The 25,967-nt window shown below is 38.3% G+C and overlaps 1 protein-coding gene across 4 annotated transcripts; it reads right to left on the reverse strand.

Moving 5' to 3' along the window:
* Positions 1-13: 13 nt before the first annotated feature.
* On the reverse strand, positions 14-23,906 carry LOC111332506 (integrin beta-1). Of its 4 annotated transcripts, XM_022937867.2 has the most exons (30): positions 23,748-23,893; positions 23,215-23,330; positions 22,567-22,636; positions 20,840-20,934; positions 18,295-18,405; positions 17,842-17,905; positions 16,893-17,024; positions 16,217-16,313; positions 15,889-15,991; positions 15,096-15,185; positions 14,251-14,337; positions 13,713-13,787; positions 12,723-12,827; positions 11,189-11,287; positions 9,921-9,994; positions 9,337-9,391; positions 9,187-9,239; positions 8,424-8,508; positions 7,644-7,714; positions 7,031-7,090; positions 5,961-6,023; positions 4,966-5,041; positions 4,699-4,789; positions 4,113-4,219; positions 3,475-3,567; positions 2,619-2,754; positions 2,170-2,277; positions 1,677-1,786; positions 1,225-1,281; positions 14-721 (listed from the first exon to the last, which is right to left on the reverse strand). In XM_022937867.2, exons 3-30 carry the CDS (start codon positions 22,625-22,627, stop codon positions 656-658), a joined length of 2,424 nt encoding a protein of 807 aa, XP_022793602.2. In that variant the 5' UTR covers positions 22,628-22,636; positions 23,215-23,330; positions 23,748-23,893; the 3' UTR covers positions 14-655. The 4 variants fall into 4 exon arrangements, with proteins under 4 accessions (XP_022793602.2, XP_022793595.2, XP_088598156.1 ...); XM_022937860.2 differs by lacking the exon at positions 23,215-23,330 and having other exon boundaries at positions 23,748-23,906; XM_088742030.1 differs by lacking the exons at positions 23,215-23,330; positions 23,748-23,893 and adding an exon at positions 23,628-23,649.
* Between the last annotated feature and the right edge of the window lie 2,061 nt (positions 23,907-25,967).

Consider the following 25,967-nt stretch of genomic DNA (forward strand, 5'->3'; position numbering starts at 1 on the left):
AACCGACATTCCATTTCATTAAAATAGATGGTGACAAATTTATTCGCCAGTTAAAGTTTCAACAAAATTTGAAAATGTAAAAAATCTTTAAAAAAAAACAAACCAAAAAACAAACAAAAAGCAAAACTCACAACGTCAACAAGAACAAAATTAGTAACAAAGGGAGCCCATAGTACTCAAACCTATTATTAAGAAAATGAATCTAAAAATAGCTCAGTAAAATGTACTTCCAAACTAAAGATAACAAAGTGGAATATCGAGGCAAAATGTTTCCATATAAAAATAATAGCAATAAATATGGCACTGCCAAAGGTAAGCACTTAGCCACTTTGAGTTAAAAATTTATCCCAAGGACAAAATTCACTTGAACATTTTTGCCTTCAGTATACTATCTACAACTCAAAACTTACATTCGTAACCTTAGCATTACACGAACTGTAGAACTAGGCATGTGCAAAGGATGAACCCAGATGGTACCGTCGACGAGAGGAAAACTTGTGCGCATGCACAAGATCTGTATTTTAACTCTACAACTAGGAGGGCCTTAGTCAATCCATCAAAGATAAAATGATGGCAGCCGACCGTAAAAATATTCCTCCTATATTAAGATATTCACAGCTTGAGTTTTCCGTTCCATAATTGATGTTTTCCTCTCTCATTTTCCCCCATAAGTGGGATTTTGGAAAGTAGTGGTCGCCTGCTTAAAGATTGGATTCTCTCCCTGTAAAGTAAAAGGGAAAAAGTCTTAAAAATTGCGCTCATGAAGGACTAAAGGATTCCTTATGGGTGAACTTCCCGGGGGGGGGGGGGAAGGGGGGAAAGACATGTCAGAATGATTGAACTCGAAGGATTGTGCATCAACAAGAGATTATAATCAGTTTATAATCTCTTGGTATCAAATGCTCGCCTTCGTTTGTCCTATAACGTCAGCTGAATTTATTGTTAATTAGCATTGGCGACTTTTGCCAATTGTTATCGTGAGATGTACCAAAGCAGTGAATACTACGTGAGTTCTTGCTTAAAAAAAAAAAAACAACAACTAAAAACTACAATCCTGTAGAATAGGGTTTTTTCCTGGATTCAAACCTGAAGCTTCAACGTTGATTCATTCTAAGGTAAAAAGGAATCACATGTTGGTATGATCATTGGTTAAACTAAAGAAATGAGATTATGCACAGTTAGTCAGTTTTCAGTGACCGAAACTACAGTACGCAATATACTTACTGTGTCCCACTGAGCATTCTGTCTTTCTTTCTCAAACTTAGCGAATTCTCGTCGGTCCTGCAAAATCAAAGTCCAGTGTGACTCTACCTTCAGCATGAAGGAGACTACATATCTTTAGCTTGGTGAGATGGAAAACTCACGAGAGGCAATCGTAAACCAAGAAGGAAGAACAATAGAGGATGAAGAAGATCAAAAAGGACTGCAGATAACAAACTTGGAAAATTTTAGAATGACTTTGTCGAGATACAAAACTCAAAACATAGGGTTCCAAAACGAACATGACACTGAAAAATAACATGTGTTTTTAGATGGACAGTTACTTAAAAACGCCGAAAATGGGCCACACAATTCACCCATTACTTTCTATTCTCTTGCAAAGGACTACCACTCAGTTCCAGTCGAGACTGACAGCCACACATTGAGGACTCAACACTTGGGAGTAATCTTCATACCTGGATCGTGGCGAGCAGCTTCCATATAAGGAGCAGAGCTAGACCCACACCCAGTACTCCTCCGACGACACCCAAAATAACTGCGAGTGCTTCGGCTTCTTTAGGACAAACTGGCGAAAGACAAAAATACAAGCTGAAGGAACTGGTGGCTAAACTGTCATAACAAATGCTGTGGTTTAACTGCTCTGTAATCCTCTCAACCAATCGCATCAAGCGTTGATTCGATAATTTGTCTCGGTTTTTAAACTGTCATGAAAGTTTGTTGCGCCTGCAATCACCACTCAGAACTAACCCACAACTGCCGCTGCAGCTCGCTACCATGCAACTGCCTCTCCATTAGAGGATCATGGGAATTTTTCAAAAAAACCTATTACTCGTGCAGCTAGACAAAAGAACAAGCTACGAGAATCCAAATACACGCCACCAAACAGTTGGAGACGGAGTTTCGGCATGCACAATTTCCTGTGTATATTTAGCGAAGCCGCCGCCGTACCTTTTTCCTTCTGTACGGATATAATCACATCCTTGCCAGGGTTCTCTTTGTAGCTGAAGCTGAACGAGCAGTCATCATCGTCTTTAAATGTACATCTCTCTCCCATTTCTGTTGAACAGTACGACAAAACAACATTTTTATTCATTAAACTGATGACAAGAACTACGAGAGGGCATGCTCTTTTGTCTTAACGAGGAGAGCCAAAGAATTGAAGAGAAATCTTACACCGGATCACCGTGATACCAAAGTTGAAAGCATATATCACCACTTAGTGTGACTAACATCTAATTTCTCTTTACACTATCACCCCTGAGTCACACAATAAGGTCAGGAGAATAAAGGAAATGATCACCAACTTGATTGTTAAACAAATTCTTCTTATGAAATGTATAGAGAACAGTATGGAGAATATGCATACTGACGTTAGGGTGTAAAGGGTTAACTCTCACCAGGAGAAAGTTCATTGACTTGATTCATCTTAAACTCTTTGCAGCGAGTACTGCAGTCCTCGGCTTTTATTGCACCACTCTTGAACGCTAAACACTGCACGCAGTCTTTGTTGAGAGAACATTTTCCAGCACAGCTCTGGAAAAAAAAAGTACGAGGATGGGGGAAAATTTGTCAGAACACTAATGACATCAGATAAAGAGAAAAAGACGACGATCGCATTCTCTCTCACACAGTTTCTTGTGAATGGGAACAGGCATAAGGTAAGTACTTCACAATCGAATTTTTTTGACTTGATTGATAACAATATTTTGCTACATACGGGGGCTTCGCTAGCGCACTCCGCGCACAGGAGCTGCGCTAAGATTTTTCTGAATTAACACTAAATGTGTACAACAAGGAACGGCTTACGTTGCTTAAAAAAAGAACTAGCCCTCCAAACTTTTACAAGTAGTCCTGAGTCAGGTGAACCAATTCTAATTGCAACAAATCTTTTGTGAGTGAATCGTCGAGGAAGTTTGATTGGAAAATGTTAGAGTATTAAGAAATTTGATTTTTTTTACAGACGTGCAAAATTACTTTCTATGTTGTGGGAAACTACAAAATGTAACAATTACAAAGTTTCGTATAACAGAGAAAAACAACGAAAGAGGAAGAATACAACGAAAACGAATATGTGGATATTTTAACGATGAGGAAGGTTGATCCGTATAGCAAATGTCGATCTTGAAAAAGAAAGACTAAATTTTCACAACAGATAAACCATGATGTACCTCCTAGCATGCGCATTGAATTTTCGAAAGATACAATCATATAAGGGACGCACAATTTGTCTCCTTGATAATCGAGAATACTCACCGGACATTCATCACAATACTTTCCTCTGTACACAGTGGAACTGTTACAAACACACGTACCGCACTGACAGGAGCCATAACCGTTACACAGCACCTGAAATACGGACAGAAATCGTGCGTTTTACCCAGTAACACAGATTTAGCTTAAAGGAGTAATAGGGGTGACTCTGCTCCCAAGCCAGTAAAAGGCGTCAGAGCGTCAGAGCCATTCGCTCTGAAGAAGGGGCTAACGGTCGAAACGTCAGCTTTTAAACTCTTTACGGAGGCCAATTTACATCATTTACCAACCTAGTTGATAAACCAAATTTCCCTCTTAGCCGCATAGTTGATCGTGTTGTTAATGCTACGCACACAAAATTATCTTCGTTGCCATCGTGTTTTGTTTAGGTGCCTAATGTTGCTACCAGAATTCACGTTTGTGCTAAGAATTCGTCAAATCAAAGTAGAGATTAGCCATTTCTCACTTCTTGGCCGCTAAATTTACCATTGACCCTCGACTTGACCCGCGCGACCCAGTTTCCCTGGTTAAGTCAACACATTTGACCCTTCTCTCCTAAAGAAACTTATAACCTCGTTGAGCGCCAGATTTCCAAGTTGTACAGAATACAAGTTATTCAAATAAGCTTCCGGATGACTCACCCCATCCTTCATACATCCGTCAGTGCTTGTAGTACAGCTGCAGTCATTGTCTGTCCAGTTTCCGTTACAGCTACAGTTCCCACACACGCACTGGCCATGATCAGGACCTAACAACAACAACAACAACAACAACACAGAAGTTTAAACAGTCAGCGGATCATAAAAATAATAATAAAAAAAAAGGTTCCCAAATAAAGCATCATTCTCAACGGAAAGTTTTCACTTTAATAAAGAAAGATGTGGTTCAGTTGTCCATGAAAACTTTACGATTAGCGAAGAAAACTTACAAGACACGTGTCTTGGAAAGCTTTCTGGAGCATAATTTGCGTCAAATATTGACAATTCGACAAGCGAGTGTCCTTGTCAAGTCATTCACACCAGCCTTTTATTCCTGAATTTCCTTTCGAGAAAACAATAGTTGGCCTCTACTGTGAAATGTGTGAAGATAAGATTTTCCCATTACAAAATTCAAATCGTCGTGGAGGCTTTACAGTGACTTTCTTTTTTTTTGGGAGGGGGGGTGGAGGGTAGGGGGTGTTGTCTTATACTTATTTATAGATGAATATCAAATACAATATCTTGTTACCTCCACAGATCAGACCAGTGTCTGGATCTGAAGGACAATTCATGTTGCTACACTCACAGTATTTACCATTAATGATTTCACCAGGGCGAGTCTGAAATTCAAAACACATGATCAGGTCATTAGAGTAGAAGACTTTTCCCACTTTCCTCACCTCCAACACAACTCACCCCTCCCCTCACCTCTTTCACAACTCCCCCCTCCCCTCACCTCTTGCAGGACGCACCACTCCCCTCACCTTTTATACAATCCACCCCTCCACAGCCTTACCCCCTTATCACATTGGCAGTCTCCGCACAGGCAAGTTCCCGATCCACTGCACACCTCGGTATCCGTTGAATTATCCCTGGCGAAATACAAATTTCACAATTGATTCACCTTTGCTATGGAAAAACTGAGGAACGACTTGTGAAGTATGAAGTGTTTTCACAGCTCCCGAGAGCTGCATAATATGACTCGAGGTAGTACCAGATGTGAGCGCTTCGGGATACCATCGATGGAGATACAGAATGTTCGAGAATGTTCGAGAATGTTTTCGAGAATGTTCGAGGGTAGAACAACACGGACACATTGCCACAAGTTAACGCTCTGGTACACAGTCTAAGTGTGCCATATAAAAGGGCTAAGTGTGCCATATAATTTGTAAGGAAGTAACGGACAGAAATTCGTAAACTTTCACGAGTGCATAGAGAATAACATAGGTACTGGGTATTGATTAACTTCTTTCTTGAAGAGCGAGAGAGAAAGAGAGAGCGGTTCGGTAGAGCAGAGGCAAAAACTAGTTTTTTAACAACTCAGATTTTCCTTTACATTAGGCGATCCTTTTAAACTATACTGTTTTAGAGTCAGTTTATTTGTCAAGACCACTGTTTGCAAGTACCTCAAATTGACTGATGAGAGGAAAAATGATTTAAGTCAGTTCAGAGGGTTCTATTCAAAGGCCTGAATGTTTACAGAATAGAACTTAACAACCATTATCGTCTTGGTAGAAAGTTGTTCACGTTAAATTGTAGAATTTTAAGGGTTTTCAGTCGAAACAGCATTACTATCATTTCATGAGTTTAAAATATAGCAACTCAACAACTTGTTAACTTGTTAACTAGGAATGAATTATTTTGCCTGAAATTTGACTGTAGCCATCGATACCGACGTTCACCAATCTTCACTTGTCCTCTAAACCGAAAAAGATGACCAGTTGATATTTTAAATCCCTGTCATTTTAATTAATTTAAACGGAAGATTTTATATGTTATCTTAATACTTACTTCGCCGTTAAGTTGTTATTGCGAACCATTTCTTGTAACCTTAACAAAGCAGTTTGATTCAATCTAAAGATACATTACACACAGGCAATGACATCCGGGATTAGTTTTATCTCCACAAACTTACGTAAACTTTTAAAGCATTCACAGCATCAAGGAGCTAAGTTTACTATCTCAAAAATAAAGCAATTTCCAATTGAGTGACGGTTGTAATTCGAAAATGCATTGCTTTTGCTTTACTTCGCTCTGTGATTGGTCCAGAAAACTCGCACCACCCTCTCAACCAATCAAATGCAAAGCGAAAGCCAATCACGACTTGGTCGCCCGCGTTTTCCCGCGCTTGGTTGTTTTTACTTGAGTTCTCGTTGGCTCTTAACAGCATTTTTCTTCCTTCTGATTGGCCGACACTCAATCGAAAAGTGCTCTATCATGGACCATAATATTATCAGGTTACACGTTTCTTTCAGAAAACTCTGACTGAAAGGGAGAAGGCCAAGTTTAAATAGAGGATTATTCTGAGCCGTGTTCAAAGCAAGTCTGAGAAACTTTTCAGAACTAAGTTTACCTTTTTTAGCTAACTAAGTACAGACTGTTGGTTACTTTGATCAGTTTTGAGGTCAACTACCACATTGAAACGTTGTACAGTCTTTAAGTGCTGCAATGACAAACTTCTGAATTTATAAAGTTCAGACAATCGAATTGAGAATAACTTTTCATGAAAATTATGGTCAACTTCTGTCATCACAATGAGTATTACATCGTTGAGAGTTTAAGTAAAATTTTATATTTAAACCAGTAACAAATACTACTCATTTCACAGAGTTTTAACTGGTGACAAATAGTTTTAACGTCTCTAAACGCTTGCAAAATAAAAGGAAAAACAAGACTTCAAATCACAAAGAATGAAAATAGCAAAGAGATTCGTAAAATCAAAACAAAACAAACAAAACCACAAATACAAAGGCACAAAATTATGTGACAGGCCCGAAACGAAAACAAATCTGTGCTTCTAAGTCATTAGTAGAACCTATAGCCAAGGAAAATCATACACAAAGCTTGCACTCAAATCATACCTGATGCACTGTTCAGGAGCACTCTTGGTTTCATCTTGGCACTGGCATTTCCGTCCAGCCCTATAAAGATCAAGGGTTATCAAGTGAAAATTCATGAAACACTGCTAACAGTGAAACCTGCTTTGGGAATAAATGAAAGTGAAGATGGTCCCTGCATATCAGACGGGTCATTATTTTTATCAGGGGGAGGGGGTGAGTTGAGGATTTTGGCTGCACCTCTAAACGGGGGAAGAGAGAAGGGAAGAGAGCGTAAACTGAATCGGATGAAAGAAACACCCCATTTTCTATAGTTCCCAGCGAAAAATAACGACTGGTCTGTGGGTCTGAAATGAGTTCCAAAATTGTTAATTATCTAATAAACTTCTACATAATACACGGAACACTACACTTCTGCTTGTGGATTTGAATTTATCTTCCTGCGTTGACGACATCTCTAACACAATTGCTTCGCTTGAGCGTGATAAATTTTATAAACACTCGAAGATATAATTCGTATCCACTGAAGGCCATATGATATCCTCTATCTCAAGTTTGCCCTACGAAGGTAAATCACTTCATTAACTTTGTCTACCTTATCTTAAAGATGGTTGAATACATGTGACTATAGTCTTACCAGTCTTTGTCACATTTACACTGTCCACAAGTTAGTGTGCCATTTCCAGAGCAGAAAGGGCTTGATTCTTCCTAAACGATACAAAGGTATCCATTTTAATAAAGTCTCAACAGAGGTCTTTGGAAGAAGCAGTAGATAGGTGAGAGCCTGCTGGGCTATAAACTGAGAGATCTGGGTTCGAGCCCTGGTTGATTATTTGTGTTGTGTTTTTTGGCCGGGTGCTTCACTTTATAGTGTTTATCTTCGCCCAGGAATGCAAGTGGGTCTGAACAGGGGTGGGGGGTGGGGGGGGGGGGGTGGTTACCAGTGGTGAAACAGTTTCTCATCCAGAAGGAGAAAACACTCCTTGTTGCCTCCAGTTACACAAAGCTCAAATAAGTAACCATCCCTTGGCCTCTTTCCCTTGACGCTTAAAGAAATCAAAGGCACGTGATTCTTACGTAACACAGTACATTAGACAAAAGACTGGGTGTTCCAAAAAGCCCACAATTACAGCAGCGTTCTTGGGTCAGGAACTTCCTTTTACACTAACAATTTCTTTCTCGTAGTATAAATAGAGACCCCTGGGCAGACTCCTTTAATGGAAAAGCATCCCTTCTGCAGGCCTAGTTTCTTTAAGTGTTATATCTTAGAGCAGCGTGACCCCAAATTGCCAGCACACATCTACCGTTTCTGCATGTAGCACCAAGAAACCTGGAGCTTGTCTACTTCTACAGGACAGAATGCTACATCATCAATTTTTTTCTTAAAAAAAAAAATCAAAATGTGGATGCGACTTACTGTGTTCTCATCTTTCTCGCACTGGCAGCTACAAATAAAATCCAAATTTATATCCACATTTCCAAATGGAGTGACCAAAGAAAAACTGTGGTGAAAGGTAGGAAAGAGGACAATCAATAAATCAAAAAACAAATACTGATGAACTAAATCTATCAAAAATTACAACATAAACGAATAAAGTATGCATTGTCTGATTTGTCAATTCAGTTTCCAAGCGGATGCTTTATCAGGTTATACAGCTCGCATGTAACTAGTTATATCTTAAAGCAATAGAACACATTTTTTTTTCCGGGCTCTATAACGCAATAAAGCCACGCGTGATGTCGGGAGAACACGCAAAAAGCTTATGATTTACCCGCCTTCAGCTCGTGATCTATAACTGAGCTTTCCGCGTGTTCTCCCAACACCCTGCGCACCTACACAGATACATGCATATACTTTTTGATAAGGCAGGTCGGTTTGCGGCAACCTAAAGGCTGGTGTGGACCTGCCAGTAACTCTATTAGAATCCATATTTACGCACAATCTTAAACATAAAAACCTTAAATCTAATTAATGAAATTTCTAAAAATAAAAACTAAAAGTATAAGAAATCTGATTGTTTTGATGTTACCATACAGGCATACGTTACGTTATGGAGCCCGGAAAAAAAACGTTCTTTTGCTTAAATGGACTGCGAAAGCACAAAGAGGGCAGTGGCTTGGGTAAATTTTGAGTAGACATCATTCAGATAAAAAAAAAAAAAAAAAGATGATACGCATACCTCTTTTCCTTAAGATTACAATCTTCAATGGTGACCGAGACCTCAAATGACACCTACGGTAACATAAGAGATGGTTTTCCCTCAATACAGATATTTTATTCATTACTGTAACGTTAATTGGTGATTTGGTGTTATATTGTGATAGCTGACCTTTTGTCCAATCTGAACATTAGCGCAAGTCCTTGATCCAATTTGTACTCCATCACTACAAATAAAAAAAGTCTGCTTCAAAACAAGATTAAGCGCTCCAGTTGACACAACTTCACTGTTGGCCCAATGCTCGGATGCTCAGCAAACACGTGAAACATTAACTGAAAAATCATTGCTTGACAAGTTTTAGGCAATTCTTACATATAATTTGACCAAAAAAAAAAATTATGCAATAAGGAATTGTTAAGCACTTGTCAACAAGAAAAATTTGTGGTTGGTAGGACATCGCGTTTCGTCTAGACCAAAAGACTTCTGGGACACCTTTCGGAATGTTCAAATAAACTCCTTGTACATCGCGCTGGAAGTTAGAAGTCTAGCCAAAGGATTCCCAACCACATGTTTACAACTTGCAATTAATTATATAAAACTAAAATTTCCACCTAATCCAAGCTGTCTCACTCGAGAAAGTCCACTCTAGTCGTCCATAACATCTGTTATCCACACCGCAGTTTGCCATCAAGCAATCAACTTTAACTTTAAAACTATATTTAAGTAACAACTAGGAACAAAAGTTTATCACTTACGGACAGAAGGCTGTATAATTTACCCTCACACCCTCTGGTGCCGTGTCGCGAATTGTCTGTGTTTGGGCAATTGTCTTCAAAGAAAAGTATTAGGAGCAGTTTGAGTAAATTGCAGTTATCGACACTAAGAAGAATTGTAGTACCTGCCCTAGGATCAGTTTAGCGCACATTGTTCAAACATTAGGGACCTTAAGAACCACGACGGCGACGGCAACGAGGACGTGGAAAAATAAGAGATCTAATTGGCAGTAGCTCAATAGCTCAGCACGTGCGTTTTGAAACTTTGTACATTTCTTAGCCGTCCTATGCAAAACAACAACGTGAAATCGCCAAAATTTGCGTCGTCTGCGAACCGAAACCGCGACGGCAAATTATTTTAATTTCCATTTGGAACTCAACGGCTACTTTATACGTCACGCTGAAGTTGAGCTGTGGCGCTGTATGGGACAGTAAGCTCCTGCAGCCATTTTTGAAATTCTAACTAAGAGTAGAAATTCATTTTTTAATCGAAGTCTTCCTTGGCGTCGCCGTCGTGGTTTCTTAAAGTCCCTATTGTCTTCCAGGAAGTAAATGTCCCCTTAGGACAGCTATCAACAACAACAACAACAACAACAACAACAACAACAACAACAACAACAACAACCACCTTTATTTATTCTAATTTCTAATGACTATTTTGACAAATTGGACATGCCCACAGGTAGCTAGCTAATCTGGGTGGGTCATGTCTTAACTAAGAAAAGAAAAAATGTTGGTATACCAGTTTACAGAAACCAGGAAATTAATTACAGAGAGTAAGTATACAGGTTTACAGAAATCAGGAAGTTAAATAAAAAGAGTAGGTATAAAAACAAAGATACTACAAAAATACAAAAATAGTACAATTAAGGCTATACTTGTTGTTCTAGAAATACATTAAAAATCTTAAGAAAATTTGACCTTTTGAATGATGTTTCGTTTGTCGATATAGGAGTCTTCCGAAGACAGAATATTGAAAAGTACTCTTTTAAATTTTCAGTTTTGAAAAATTTTATCACAAATTTTGAAGCAAACAGAGTCATTCTAACTGCAGCAAAGATTAGAAGTCGAGGAGGAATGGTATAGTAGCAGTAGATGGAGTTATAATAACGTGGAAGAAAGAGGCAAAAGTCATGGAAAAGATGCTGGAGAGTTAGAATAAGAAGTTAGAAAGAATTTAGAATAATAAATATGTCCACAATGTAGTATTTTTTGCATGTGAGTCTAAGAAAGAATGAAACGTTACATACCTCATAAGCTTCTCTGATAAGTTCAACTATGTTAGAGGAATCTTCACTCAGTAAATCTACCACAGCTCCAGACTCTTTGCCAAAGAAGTCTACTAGTTCCTATGAAATGATAACTAAAGATGATTATTATATGGCAAGGTACTCCTGCGGTCAATCTGACCGTTCTGATTGTTTCTTACTTGGTCCATATTTTACTATTTGGACTGTTTCCAAGGAAATGGTCATGAGCTATGTATTTTTCAAAACAAACAAGTTTCCTCCAAGTGCCATATTATAAATTACTTACCAACGTTACTTTTTCATATTGTACACATGCGTTATTCACCGAAGCTTGTTCGGTCAAGATGGCTGGATATTGGCCGTGGTCTTTTTTGCGTTTTTATGGACCGAGACGAACTCGAAGTCCATAAAAACGCAAAAAAAGAACGACGCTAATACACAGCCATCTTGGCTGATGAGCTTGGTCAATAAAGGATTTATTATATAGCAAAAAGATTTTGCTTTAACAAGAATCAAGAATGACTTGTTTATTTCGAGAGCCGGGAAAGAGAGCCACTGTGTTTGTAGCACAATAAACCCAAGAAGGTCGTTTAACTTTTTTTTTTTTGTAGCGACTGTCTTCTGTCGCTTTTTGCGACTTCGTTGCCGACATTGTTCAAAAGTTACGAAGGCTGTAAGTCCGCTCCACGCATCTTTTTTTCTTGCGCGGGATCAAAGCCGGCAATCCCGAGCGGGCAAGATGAGCTCGGGTAGCCAATCAGAACTCAGGATTCGCCTCATCTTGCCTGCAGGGCGCCGCCAGCTAAATAATGATAGAGAATATTGGCCCTTTTGTATCGACCTCACTACGCTCAGTCTGCACTGCACCACCTCAGGCCAATATTCCCCATTAAGGTCCTCGCACTCGGTTAGGAGGGGGCACTGGGGCTTGCAGTTTGGCTATTTTTCAGATCGGTTTTTCGGTTTTTATGCCAAAAAACGTCAAAAAACGTCAGTTTTTTGGTTTTATTGTTCACTGCGTTTTGTGGATTTTCCGCTTTTAGCATTTGGTTTTCGGTTTTCGTCAAACATTTCGACGGTTACTCCGATTTGGTATCCGATGTGCTTTTTCGGTTTTTCATATTGGGCTTCCAGTTTCTCTTCGATCTGAGCAGCACTTATACGCCTCTTCTGATCTCGAATAGCCGCGAAACATATGTTGCTCCACTTGCAACCACAGTATCAGATCGATTAGGATTTTGACAACTGAGATGTGCAAATTTATCGGATTAGACGTTTTTGCATGCGCCTTTCAGTTTTGATGGAATTTTTTTTGCGGTTTCTAATAGACCCCAATGCCCCCCTCGGTTAGCAAGTAGTTATTATCATGTTCACTTATTGCGTGCCACGGTTCATCACTAACAGCAGCTTCACATAATTTTAGAATTCCTTTGGTCAAACTGATTCTTAGTCCTTTCTTTCCACTTCAACTTCAACTTCAACTTCAATGACCAAATTTAAGAATCGTAGGTCAAAATCAGTTAACAGCACATACCTTGTATTGTTCATACACATTCACTTTTGTTTTATTGATCGCGAAGATTGGTGACACTTGCTCCTCAATCAATTTCTGTTTGAGAAAGCCTGGGGATGGGTAGTCCTATGCAACGAAATGTGCATTGGTAAACAAAACATAAAGCTAACAAATATTTACTGTGTGCATTGGTAAACAAAACATAAAGCTAAGAAATATTTACTGTGTGCATTGGTAAACAAAACATAAAGCTAACAAATATTTACTGTGTGCATTGGTAAACAAAACATAAAGCTAACAAATATTTACTGTGTGCATTGGTAAACAAAACATAAAGCTAACAAATATTTACTGTGTGCATTGGTAAACAAAACATAAAGCTAACAAATATTTACTGTGTGCATTGGTAAACAAAACATAAAGCTAACAAATATTTACTGTGTGCATTGGTAAACAAAACATAAAGCTAACAAATATTTACTGTGTGCATTGGTAAACAAAACATAAAGCTACCAAATATTTACTGTGTGACAGACCAAACTGCACCTACCCTTGGGCCCCTCTAAATTCCTCTTAACCCTTAAAGATCTAATTGTTAATTCTCAACTCTCCTTATAGATAAGTTAAGAGAATTTATTGTTAATTAATCAAGATGGCAACTTCTACCTGATATGTTTGAATATACTCATTACCTGTCCACTGGACAATGTGTGGATAAGTTACATATTGATCACTTCTGGGAGTTAAAAAGTTGAAGTATGCCATACAATCCTCACTCTCTTAGTTCCTAAAATATATTATTAATCAAAAATTATAGCCTCTGAAGGATATTTTTCTCTCTCCTCGACAGTTTTCTTTGTGAAAAATGTACGGTACTGATCCTTGCGGATCACTCTCACAGGGTGAAGGTCAGAAATGGAAATCAGAACTGGCCATCTTCCACTCGCAAGAAACTGCTCATCACTTTGTTACAAAAAAATCTCAACAAGCAAACAATATCTACTGCCTTACCATTGTTGTGGATGCCATGTACTTGCCATGTTCTGTATGACAGTGGCCATCATTTGGTATGATGATTCCACCAAGCTGTGACCAAGAAGAGAAGAACATCAGAAGTTACAAAATTAGAATTAAATCTGTTTATAATCCACCCTCCTTTTTCCTCCACAATTGGTCTAAATTAATTGTATCATCTCAACAAAGGCTGAAATAAATAGATCTCACCTATAGATTATATCGCGATATTCCCTAACTTTAAGACCTCAATGGAATGAAAGTCTCCATAAAATTGATTCAAGATGAGAGAATGCTTGGCTGGTGTTAATTACAAATAGAGTCCAACTCAAAAGATACTTGCCATCAATAAAATTAACACATTTGCTGGAAAGCAAAACTATATTAACCAACTAATCTCCAATTTCCATTTTGACTGAACTATTCTATGATCACCTCTCTCTATGCTGGACACCAACATCAATCAATCATAATTGAATTAATTTTGAGTCATAGTCAAATAAGAGGACAGTATATAAAACATTTCAGAGCTCACCAAACCATCACCAGCAAAATGGTAATTAGCATCAGTTATTACAATGACCAGTCTTCTGGCAGATTGCTTGTCTGTCCAACCGATTTTCTGAATAGAAATTCAAAAAAATAAAATTACAGTTAAACAATCTCTCTTGCTTCATGAAACAAGTGTACAATTATATTAATACCAACAAAACCCAGGTTATGCACTGATGACAAGTTTCTAAGTTCTGTTTTTTAAAAACCTTTACACCCAAACATCAGTATGCATATTCTCCATACTGTTCTCTATACATTTCCTAAGGCGCTGAAAAGGAGAATTTGTTTAACAATCAAAAGCTTCTTTAGTTGGTGATCATTTCCTTTATTCTCACGACCTGAATGCTTGATTCAGGGGGGTGACATCATAAGGAGAAATTAGACCCTCGCAGGGCTCGACACTACCTTTTCAACTTACTAGCCAAGTGGCTAGTGACATCTTAGATGTTTTTAGATGTTATGACTATTTCAGTCTGTTTACTAGCCAAACTGGTGAGTGGAAATTGACAACCACTACTAGCCAAAACTGAATTTCTAATATCCTGTGGCTAGTGGGCTACCATTAGTGTCGAGCCCTGCTATCGTCTCTCTTAAGGGTCGAAGGTTTGAAGACTGCTGCAATATTAGCCATTTTGATGATTTTGAAAGTTGCAAAATTACAAATGAATGAAGCAGGTGATAAAAACGTCTTAGTTCGTATATTAACTTCTATTTATCCTAGAAATAAAAATATGTAATATTCTCCAGATTTCTGCATAGGATTAAGACATGACTGACTTGGTCAATGATTTTGGTCTTCAATATGTAAATCTAGAGGAGTCTTACCGGACCACAGACTGCAATCTGCATCAGGGCGTCTAATGTTCCTTCAGGATTATCAATATTCCCTGAAATATTCACTCGCTGAACAGCACTCTAATAAAAAAAAGAAACACCAAAAACTCAATTTAAAATGTGTACTATGACTTGTGCAAGCTGTTCATATCATCACAGCTGCAGTCAAGTTGCTCATGAGACACAAACTCATCGTAGAAACAGATTCAATCTACAAAAAGAATGTAAAGAAGGTATGTGCACAAGGGTGACTCCCACGGCTATGATAGCCATCCTTATTTTTGTAGCATGATGTAACTAAGAGAAACAATCACCATTCTAATTGGAATACTAATCCACTGCAAGGCTATCTCCCCCCTCCCACCCCTCCCTCAAGCATTTTGTCAGGTTTTAGTGGAGAGAGGCATTATGAGATTTAAGTGAACACAACACAATAAGCCAAACCGAAGCTATTACGCAAACCCTCCTTACTGTCGGCCATACAGTTCTTATGACCTGAGTTTGAAGAATTTGGTATTTGATCAACCAATAATCCCCTACTTGCAATTTTCTTTATTCTCATTGCTTGTCTGCTTGAAATTGTATCGATATTGTAAGGAGAAATTCTGTCTTGGTCACTTATGGGAGTTAAGGCGAAAATTTCAGTAGAAAAATACATCACATCTGCCATTCAAGATATATGCAAGTATCATACTCAAAATTAATCCCTTTGTTCTGTCCTGTAATTATTTTAGTCACTTTGTTAATCATGAATCTAATCCACAAAAGTTTAGCAATGACTTACTTCAAACTCAGAATAATTTGGAGTCAGTTTCAGTTGGTTGATAAAACCAAATGCTGGAACAGAGACAGGGTTTGCAGCAGTTGCATCCAGTGGGTGTTTTAACCTGTCGAGAAAAGCAAATTTACTCAATTCCCTTTTTTCTTTTCCTTTTTTTTTTTTGTTTAATCTGTTGGTTGCCAACTGACAACTTTGTTGGAATTTTTTAGCCACCAAATATATTTTGGAGTCATGGGCTTCTTGGCAGATGTGTCCATTATTCAGAGGATGAGGTGCTAGTTGCGACAGCAGAAAAAATTCCAAACTTGGCTTCCATTAATAGAATTCTTACGCTGCAGGTGCAGTGTCAATGTAAGGGGCCACTGGCTTGTCTACGAATCCTCCAAAACCAAGACGGAACCGGTTTGTGATGTTTTTCATTTCTTTAGCTGTAAAGAGCACAAAAGAAATAAGTTATAGTTGACTAAGAAGAGGGATAATCTACAAGAAGGCATGCTGTAACCTTTGATGATTTGAATAACTAATGATAACATGTGTAATACACCGAATGCAAATATGGCGTCCAATTTGAGTTGCCATTGTTCTGGACTGACTAGCCTCTCACACATGTAATAATCTTTTTGTGTTTCCACGTGAAGACGAGGCTAGTGAGTCCAGAACGATGGCAATTCAAATTGGATGCTATATTTGTATTCGGTGTATTGGTTTGGTATCTGGTTTACATGTATGACCTGGAGTAAGAAGTGGAGTCAGCTGTGGTCCTGAAAAGGATTGTTATTAGTAACAACAAGCTAAGAGATCTTAACAAATTTGATTGTCAAGTTCAATTTAGGGGGAAAAAAATAATCTACAATTTGTTAGTGAAAGATAGAAACTGGCTGATCACAACTGAAGAAACAAACACAGTGGTTTCAAACTGCTCCTCGTCAAGACAATCACACCAAACATCACAAACAGAATCGTTGTCATTAAACAACTAGTACAAAAATTGTTGTATCAGTAAGTACCTATCTGCTGTCCAAGAGTTGGAAACTTTTTAAGATCTTCTACCATAGAGCCAGATAAATCCATCAGGTAATAAAGATCTACTGGATAATTTTCGGGCATCTTAACATCCACTTTAATAGTTGCTGGTTGACCTGTTAGTAATGTAAGATTGCAAATCATTATTCATACTTAAGGACTTACTACTTCAAGCTCAAGCTGAGCTTTCTAAAAAGACAGCAAAAAAAAAAGTTGCAGAGCTTCAACCTGTTAATAGCTGCTATACACAGCAAAAAAAAAAAAGGATAGGGCCAAGTACATATCTCACTTTGTTGTTAGAATGATTGTTCACCTGAGATATACTTCTTTTTATCAAGGAACACCTCATTTTATGATTCTGGTTGTCTCTACTCTCCCACCCAATCAGATATTAGGAACACCTAGCTCAAAACATAATATTAAGCTTAACCTGATTTGGTTTCCATAGAAAGACAACATTTGTATGCTGGATTTATGTTCATTGCATTTTTGATCGCAAAAAACCTATTTAGCTTTTACCAATTAACCTATGTCTTAGCCCTGATCGTTGATCTGTCACAGCTAACAGCACCATGAATTAGCCATGAATAAAAACGTATTATTACATGACTCGGGCAGTCAGAGGGCCAATAACTAAAATCAACCAATCAAAATGCTCTATTGCCAGTCAATATTCTCTCAGTATTGGACTGGGCACTGTCCCGAATGGTCCCGAATGATACCGCACTTGTTTCCCTTTGAACTTCAGTCGTATAATAAATCTCTTATTAACCAAGCTTGCTCAGGGCTGTACTGGAAGAATATCGGCCCTCGCTCTTTTTTGTACGGACCGAGCGCAGCGAGGTCTGTACTGTCAAGACCTCGGACCGATATTCTCCCAGTACAGCCCTCACGCTTGGTTAAGAAGATCTATTTATAATGATGTAAAGGTACCTGGTCTAAGAGACAGAGTTAAATTCTGAGGGGTGACTTTGATGTCATCATCAAGTGGTTTACTCTAAAAGTAATGAAAACAAAATAGTTAAAAAATACACTCACAATAGGATAGGAAAGATTTAGGTCTAGTAGAATTAACATAAATCTAATAAGGATACCCAGGAAAAACAGCAAACATCTTAATGTGTTATCTGTGCAATTTTTTTAGGAACTCATGGCTCATCTACGCTGAAAATTTTATAATCAGAGCCTGGTTATCCAGAAAATTTGATTTTTCCATCAGAAAAAAAAAAAAAAAATTTGCTTACTTGGTTGGTGGACATAGGCTCAGATTGTGAAGTCACAATTTAATTCTACCCTTATAACTAGGCTGGATTTCAGATTTTTCCTCCATACCTAACTAACTAGCTCAAAGGTTACCACGAAGAGAAGCTGAGCTGTTTCACTTACTTCATGTGTAACATAATCAGATTTTGGATTGGCTATCTTCTTGCAGCCATTTCTAGTATGGTTCTTGATATCATCACATCTTGCTCTTGGCTGCTCTAGCCACATATATTCCTGTTATGAGAAACAAGAATCATTTTCTGATGACAGACAAATTTGCAATTTAATCCCATTTTCCTTTGCTTCCTGGGTGTGTTTGGGATAAAAAAAGAAAAGAACCTAACACTGCAACAAAAACTATAAAACCCACTAATGTCACAGTTTTGTATTCATGTATCTACATCTACATCTACATCTACTTTATTACTCTTCAATGCTATTACACATCAAGAAGAGATAAAAGAATAAAAATATAAAAATATAAACATAGCTAATAAAAATAATAAATAAATAAAATATGTAATTAACAATATAGCCATGCTTAAAAAAAAAAAAAAAAAAAAAAAAACTTAGAAAAATTTTGTACTGCAAAAAGCTGAATAATTAAGTGATCTAGTTCCAGGTGATAAACAGTTCCAGTCCCTTATAGTTCTCAGAAAGAAACTATACTTGTAGTAGTCATGATGTACAGGTGGTTGAATAAATGAATTCGTCGAGTATCATATTCGAATATATTATAACACTAAAAAAGTATCATACCTGATCATAATTTGTAAAAAATCAAGTACAACGTAAGCACCTGTCCTCTTTATAGAACTCCATGAAATAATTTTTTCTGTCTTAACCTTAACTTTAAATGAGAACCCAAGGACAATGGAAAGCCATGAAGGCTGAAAAGGTAGTATAGGAGTGTAAAACGCTAAAAATTGTCAATCATTAATAAGCAAAGTTTCTCAATAAAAGAGAGGTGATTGGGGTCAGAGAAAAAGTTTTGTATGAGGCTAAATGAAATTTAGGCAAGGTTAAAATCAAGGCATGATGGCCAGCTGAGGACAGGCTGCGGGGCGCCCCCTTTGCAATTGCAGGATCACGAGGTTTTCAGTACGTTTTGAGATCATCGAGGATCGTAACATGAGCTGCCTCTTGTGCTCCCACCCTCCCTCCTCTATGGCAGGCCAAGAGCAGGTAAGTATAAAACAATTCCATTGACTTGTCAGTGTGACTGGTGCCAGGGGGGGTGGACCGAGGTTGTGTCGCCATGGTAACCTCCCTGTTGTGGGCAGTCAGCGCGACTGCCACAGTGCTACGGCACCTTCCTCCAAGCTCATCAGTGCCAATGAGTTTAATATAAGCCTTTACACCTTAACATCAAGTTAGATATTCTCCATACTCTTTTCTATACATTTCCTGGATCAGGTTTACAGACATATCAGTATTGGCCAAGTGTCAGTCTAGTATCGGTCAATATGTTGGCCGATACTTGAACAACCACCAGTATGTTGGCTGAGTGTCGGCCCCTACTTCGACGAGTGTTGGCTGCTACTCGATCGGCTGACATCTTTTGTTTGAGTGTCCATCTATTTAAACAATAGAGTGTTTCTGTCGAGGAACTATTGGCTGATAGTTGCCCCGCAGAAATTTGATGTTCTTAAAACAAATATGCTAGTTTTAAGAACATCAAATTTCCAAGGGGCAACTATCAGACCGATAGTTCTGAGACATAAACACTCTATTGTTTTTATTGTTCACTAAATTTTCTTCTGCGCCCACAGCTTGTCACAAATGTCAATAATTTGCAACCGTACATTGGCTAAATAATACCTTATACCTGTCAGAATTGAAAAGTCACTGTTATTCTGATCTGCCTAACTTCACAGCCATCAAACTATTCAAAACTATTCACGGATGAGTACTATCAATCCAGGTATTTTCTGCGGACGGGCACTATCCATCTGGGTATTTTCCGTGGGCAGGCACTATGGGCTGATAGTGTCTCTCCACGGATGAACACTATCGCACCACGTGATCGATTTAAACCAATAAGAACCGGAGAAAATTTAGTGGTGAACTATAATGGCCGATAGTGTTGATGATCTATTGGCAAACTATCAGTCAACTATTGATGTACTATCGGTGAACTATTGGCAAGCTATCTGTCAACTATGAGTGAACTATTGCCAAGCTATCTTTGATGAAAAACAGGTAGTAACTAGTGGCTTTAAACGATTCACCAACGTACTTACCTCTACTAATGTATATGATAGAATTTTAACGACCGACATATCGAACGAGACTTGACTGACATTCATTCGGCTTAGTACTGTCGGCCGATTATTGTCGACCAAGTAGCAGTCAACATGTCAACCAATATATCAACTGATAGTGTCAAGTGACACTAGTGTCAAGCGACACTGTAGTGTCAAGCGACACTGTAGTGTCAAGCGACACTGTAGTGTCAAGCAACACCACCTACAGTAAACATGACCCCTGTTCCTTTGGTACTGACTAGGGGAATTTGTTTTACAATTGAAGCTTCTTGGGTTGGTGATCAGTTCCTTTATTCTCCTGACCTTAATGAATGATGCAGCAGTATTATTGTGAGGGGAAATCAGGTGCTGGTCACTCTTTGAGTATAAAGGGATAATAATGACTGGGATAAGATACTTACAGCATCCTCACACCACGAACATGGTGGGTCTATGTTCTGTATACAGGCTCCACATGAAGATTCAATGGTCGTACAATCAATTTGAACACCTATGACTTTATCAAAAAGGTATCAAACGGTTAATAATGGTAATAAGAACAATTACACAAGTGAGTAACAAATTAGACAACTTCGGAGCAATAGTCCAAGAATGATTTCAGTCTAATAGAACTAAAAAATGCAAAATCTTCCAACCAATTGATCAAAACTATGAACAAATTTAGGAAACAAAATAGCTGTTAGCCATTTAAGAAGTGATTGACATGCAAGTTCTCCCTATAAGATGAATAATAATCATTGAATATTTATCCAGGATAGCCCTTCAGTACCAAGTACTCTTATCAATGGGGTTCTGCCAATTCCCACCCATCCCACCCCTGGGAGGGACATCCATCACACAGTCATCTCATGCATGGGAAATTAACGTCTCCTACCCCTAACCCTGCAGGAGACGGGGCCTATGGTTTGTTCATCCTTATCCGAGAAGACTAGAATATCTATCCATTTCTTGATATTATAGAAAGGTAGCAAATTCTCCTCAGTTATTTTAAGACCATGAGTATTGGTCTGAGCCGGGCTCGAACCCTAGGGCTCGAACCCTAGGCCTCGACCTCCCACAGAGCACAATCCTGCACTCTAACCAACTGAGCTAACATCATCAAGCAAACAGGTAATGAGAATATTCAGACTTATCAGGTAGATGTTATCTTGATCTAACACCAAATTCTCGTTACTAATTTATGAGGAGATATATAGCAGCTAGAGAGTAGAATTAACAATCTTATCATGGGAGTTAAAAGGGTTTACTAGATGAAAATTGAACAGACTCAAAGAGTATACAAATAAGTAAATCAATAATCCTTGTTATGGTAAAATTACCGGCAATGAAATCACCTGAAAGTCTGATAACACAAACAGGCAGAAGACTAAGTGTTAGAGCTATTAAAGAACACCAAACGATTTAATGTTTCTCTTTCAATTAAGTATCTCACAGCAGTTCATTAAGTAAAATTGGACAAACCAAACAAAGCTGTAACTTTATTTTGTAACTATAAAGTAAGGTATTACCATAACCTAATGTAATTTCATTTTTATACATCTGAATTACTGCTTGCTTGAAAATTGGAAAAGTGAGGTAATGGCAATTAATAAACATTTCAAGTGAACAGTTCTTTATTTTTTTTCTTTTGGACAAAAATTTAAAAGTGGAAGCAAAATACATGATATTAGAAACTTCTATGTCCCCACCCCCTGTTGAGAAATTAAAGAAGAATTCAATTCAAACATGCTTGAGAACTTCTTCAGATTAAAACCAAAATAAGACGCCACTTTCTTTTTGAAAACCATTTTGATCTTTAATCTTTTTAAATAAATTCATTTCCAGAACTTGCAACTATTGGTAATTTCTACCAGCTGTATCTCTGATCACGCTATTTTCATAATTCACACATTGATGAAAAGATAAACCTTTTCTTTCTAACAAAACTTTTAATAAATTTGCATTCAATCGGAAGAAATTTCGTAGGATACGTCAACAAAATTTGCTGAGAATTGAAAAGGTGTCGGTGTATAATTATATTTTCTGAGAATTCGTAAAAGCGAGAAATATTTTTTCTATCTCGCATTCGATCATACATGTAAATATCTACATAGATAACCACAGAGAAATAAGGATTTAAAGAACATACCGCAAACACCAGAGAAAAGCCCCAAAAGCGAAACACACAAAGGAATCGAGAGGGCACTCATGGTTAATTCCTGCGTGAAAAGAAGACAAGAATTATTTGAAACTTCCACACCAGACAGACGTAAATAATTGGTTTGCCAGAGTGAGTTTATTACTGCTCATTATCCGTATTAAAGTGATGCCAAAAGTAAAACTAACGCCAGCGTCAAAGCATTGTAGTAATTCTTGATGAGAAAGAACTAAATAAAACATTATGATCAATGAAGACCACACTTGTGTCTTCGCGACTAGAATGCATAAAGTGTGCAAAAATTCGTTCGTTCGCGTGTCCTTCGCGTCTTCGATACGACACAATAGCATAAGTGGCTATACTTTCACTTACCCGTAAGACATATAAAGTGAGGAAAATTAACCTTAGAGAAAATAGTGCTTGAAGGGTTAACTCTGTGTCAAAACAAAACTGCTACATGTAGCTTACTACAACGTAGACCTGTGCAAAGCAACCGCGAACGACTGCAAACAGAAATCTGTAAGATTTAACAATAAGTATTCTTCGCTTCACGAGTATTCCAAGTACTCTCTAGTTTAAACAGCTGAAGGAAAAATTTCACCCAGACGGACCGATTTCCGCAGGCATTCCAAAGCTTACCTAATTTTTACGCTCCCAGCCTGTTCGTTGTATCAATGGATTACAGTTCTGTACGAATTGACTTTTGTGGTACGCGTTGGGTGAATAAATTAACTCCTCACCAGTCAATTACAAATCTAAAAGACAGGCAGCTGGTACTTCAGCAGAGAGCTGACTCCATATTACTTTGATGACAGTTGTAAATATTTTCTTAGCTCATCGTCGACGTTAAATTTGAAAGCGATGTCCATTTAAGGGCTACGCACCGCCGGGTTTGTTGACATGTTTATAAATCGTCGATTCTTCACAAAACTATCAAAGACTGCTTTTATGGGAGACTAATGGAATTGCGAACACCTAATGTGTGAAACAGAAAGATGAATACCAATGCAATAGGATTATAGGCGAAAGAATTAGGGATGTCAAAGACTTACACGAAACCTCGAGACCGCCAATTTCTGTCGTCGATAAAATTTTTTATGCCCCTGACTATTTAACAGCACCATAAAAAGCGAATAAAACCCTACATTGTTACCAGATTTTTAAAGTCTCACCTGCGGCAACCCGTGGCGACTTTTCTACTCAATCAGACGGACAGATATGTCTCCCGAATCCGGAAACTCACAAATTTCTCCCATTCCCTCCAACAGAAGTCGTCACGCTCTGCACATGCAAAGCATTCTTCGACTCGCCCACAAACCTCCTCCTCCCTAACGGGTCTCTACGCCTGCTCACGTTCGCTCACACAACAAGTTTAAAAGGGTTTCTTTTTCCTTACGAAAGTCTTCAAAAAAATATTAGAAATTAACTTAACTTTTTAAAAAATGGTTGTTTTTTATTTTTTTAATAAAAATTTATCCATATTAGTTAGTTTAAGCCATAATCTCGCAACAAAAATTTTCTAAAAAATAAAAGCGTCTAAACCAAATGAAAACCTAACAGGCCCCAATTCAAACCAGCTTGTAGCAACTGAACTAGTCCAGTCTGCATAAATATAAAAAATTTTGTGAATAAAGTACAAAAAAACAGCAACAAAAACACAAGAGAAACGTTTCGAGACGATGACGCGAAACAGTGAATTTAATAAATATCAATTTTTCTTCATGGAAAATCAAAGTTGTTTGACTTATTTTGGGTAAACTGGCCCCAATTAGTAGGGATGGGCCGATACCAATACCAAATATTCGATACCGACGATACCTTGGTCAGATCGGAAAATATCGATACTAGCGTAAAATATCGGGGGTTTTGATACTGCACATGACCTACCCACGCTTTGTCTCACGCCAGCGACTAGCTAAACGTTGACATGGAGTCGAAAAGACTTTGGGTTCGAGATTGGGCAATGCACATCAGTGTACCAGACTTAGACTAGGTTTACACTAGAGGAAATTGTTCCGGATTCGTGATGAATCCGAAACGTTTTAGTACCGGATTCATTCTGCCGTTTACACGAAAGTAGACGAATCCGAAATAAAAACTTCCCGGTCTGGTCGTGTCTCCGGAGATTTTGAATCCGGAATTTAAAGTGGGAACTTTGAATCCGACAACTTTTGAATCCGGAAAGTTTTGTCGTGTAACCGCTTTTTTTCTCGAATCCGGATATTATTTCCACCTGAAATCTTTTGAGTTTGCGGTGAAACCAAAATAGATCTGGTGCTAACCTTGCTGGCGGTCTCCAGTTGCCTAATCTTGTTGCAGGTTCAGGCGATAAATTTTATCATGTGTACCGCAGTATTTCTGAAGAAACACAAATTATTATTGCAAGGAAGTTTAACGTCAGCCACACTTAATCGCCGACGACGTAGACTGCTTGGTATCTGTCCAACTCAAATTTGCCTCAGTGGCATCTGGATCTACTCTAGCCTTTTTTGGGGGAGGCATTTTCACTTTGTCGATCGAACGACGAAACAACACTGGGCTTGGTAACCATTCCATTTCGAATGTTCCCGGAGTTGTCGTTGTGTGTAAACGGTCAGGAATCCGAATATCCTTTCAGTGTAAACGCCTACGAATCCGAATACTCCAAAATTGATGAATCCGGAAACATTTACGAATCCGGAAAACTCTCCTCTAGTGTAAACCTAGTCTTAGTTGTAGTGGCGTGTGAGCGCTGCAAGAGTGAACTCATTGACAAACATGAGTTTCGACTTAAGTACGTCCTTAATCCGGCTGTAGGACTGCATAACTTTAACAGTGCAACCATATTTCTTCAATCAAATCACAAGACTTACCATTTAACTCAATGACGTCACAGTATCAGTATCGATGTCGATATCGAAAACGCCGGTATCGTACTCGGTATCGTATATCGTATCGATTCGAAAGGCCCATTCTTACCAATAGGCCTTTTGCAGCTAGAGATCACGTGCTTAGATACCGCATAGCAACGCCATACTGGAGAGCAAGCACTCCAGTGATCTCAGACAGTATGGAGGTCACAGAGGTCTGCATTCAAACAAACAATACAGCGGATAACAGGTCAAAAGGTATCCCAATTCGAGAAATCCAGTAAGAAGTAATCAACAGCTTCCCCGGAGTGTATCAGCGGCAAAATCACACCAAAATTCGTTTTTCGCTGAAACACTCGAAGGAAGCTGTTGAAAACTTACAAGATTTCTCGAATTGGGATACCCTTTAACTTGTTATCAGCTGTATTCTTTGTTTGAATGCAGACCTCTGTGATCTCTATTTTTTATCTGAGATCACTGGAGTGCTTGCTCTCCAGAATGGCGTTGCTATGCGGTATCTAAGCACGTGATCTCTAACTGCTA

This window comes from Stylophora pistillata, chromosome 12 (assembly GCF_964205215.1).
Source record: "Stylophora pistillata chromosome 12, jaStyPist1.2, whole genome shotgun sequence".
Taxonomy (NCBI): Eukaryota; Metazoa; Cnidaria; class Anthozoa; order Scleractinia; family Pocilloporidae; genus Stylophora; species Stylophora pistillata.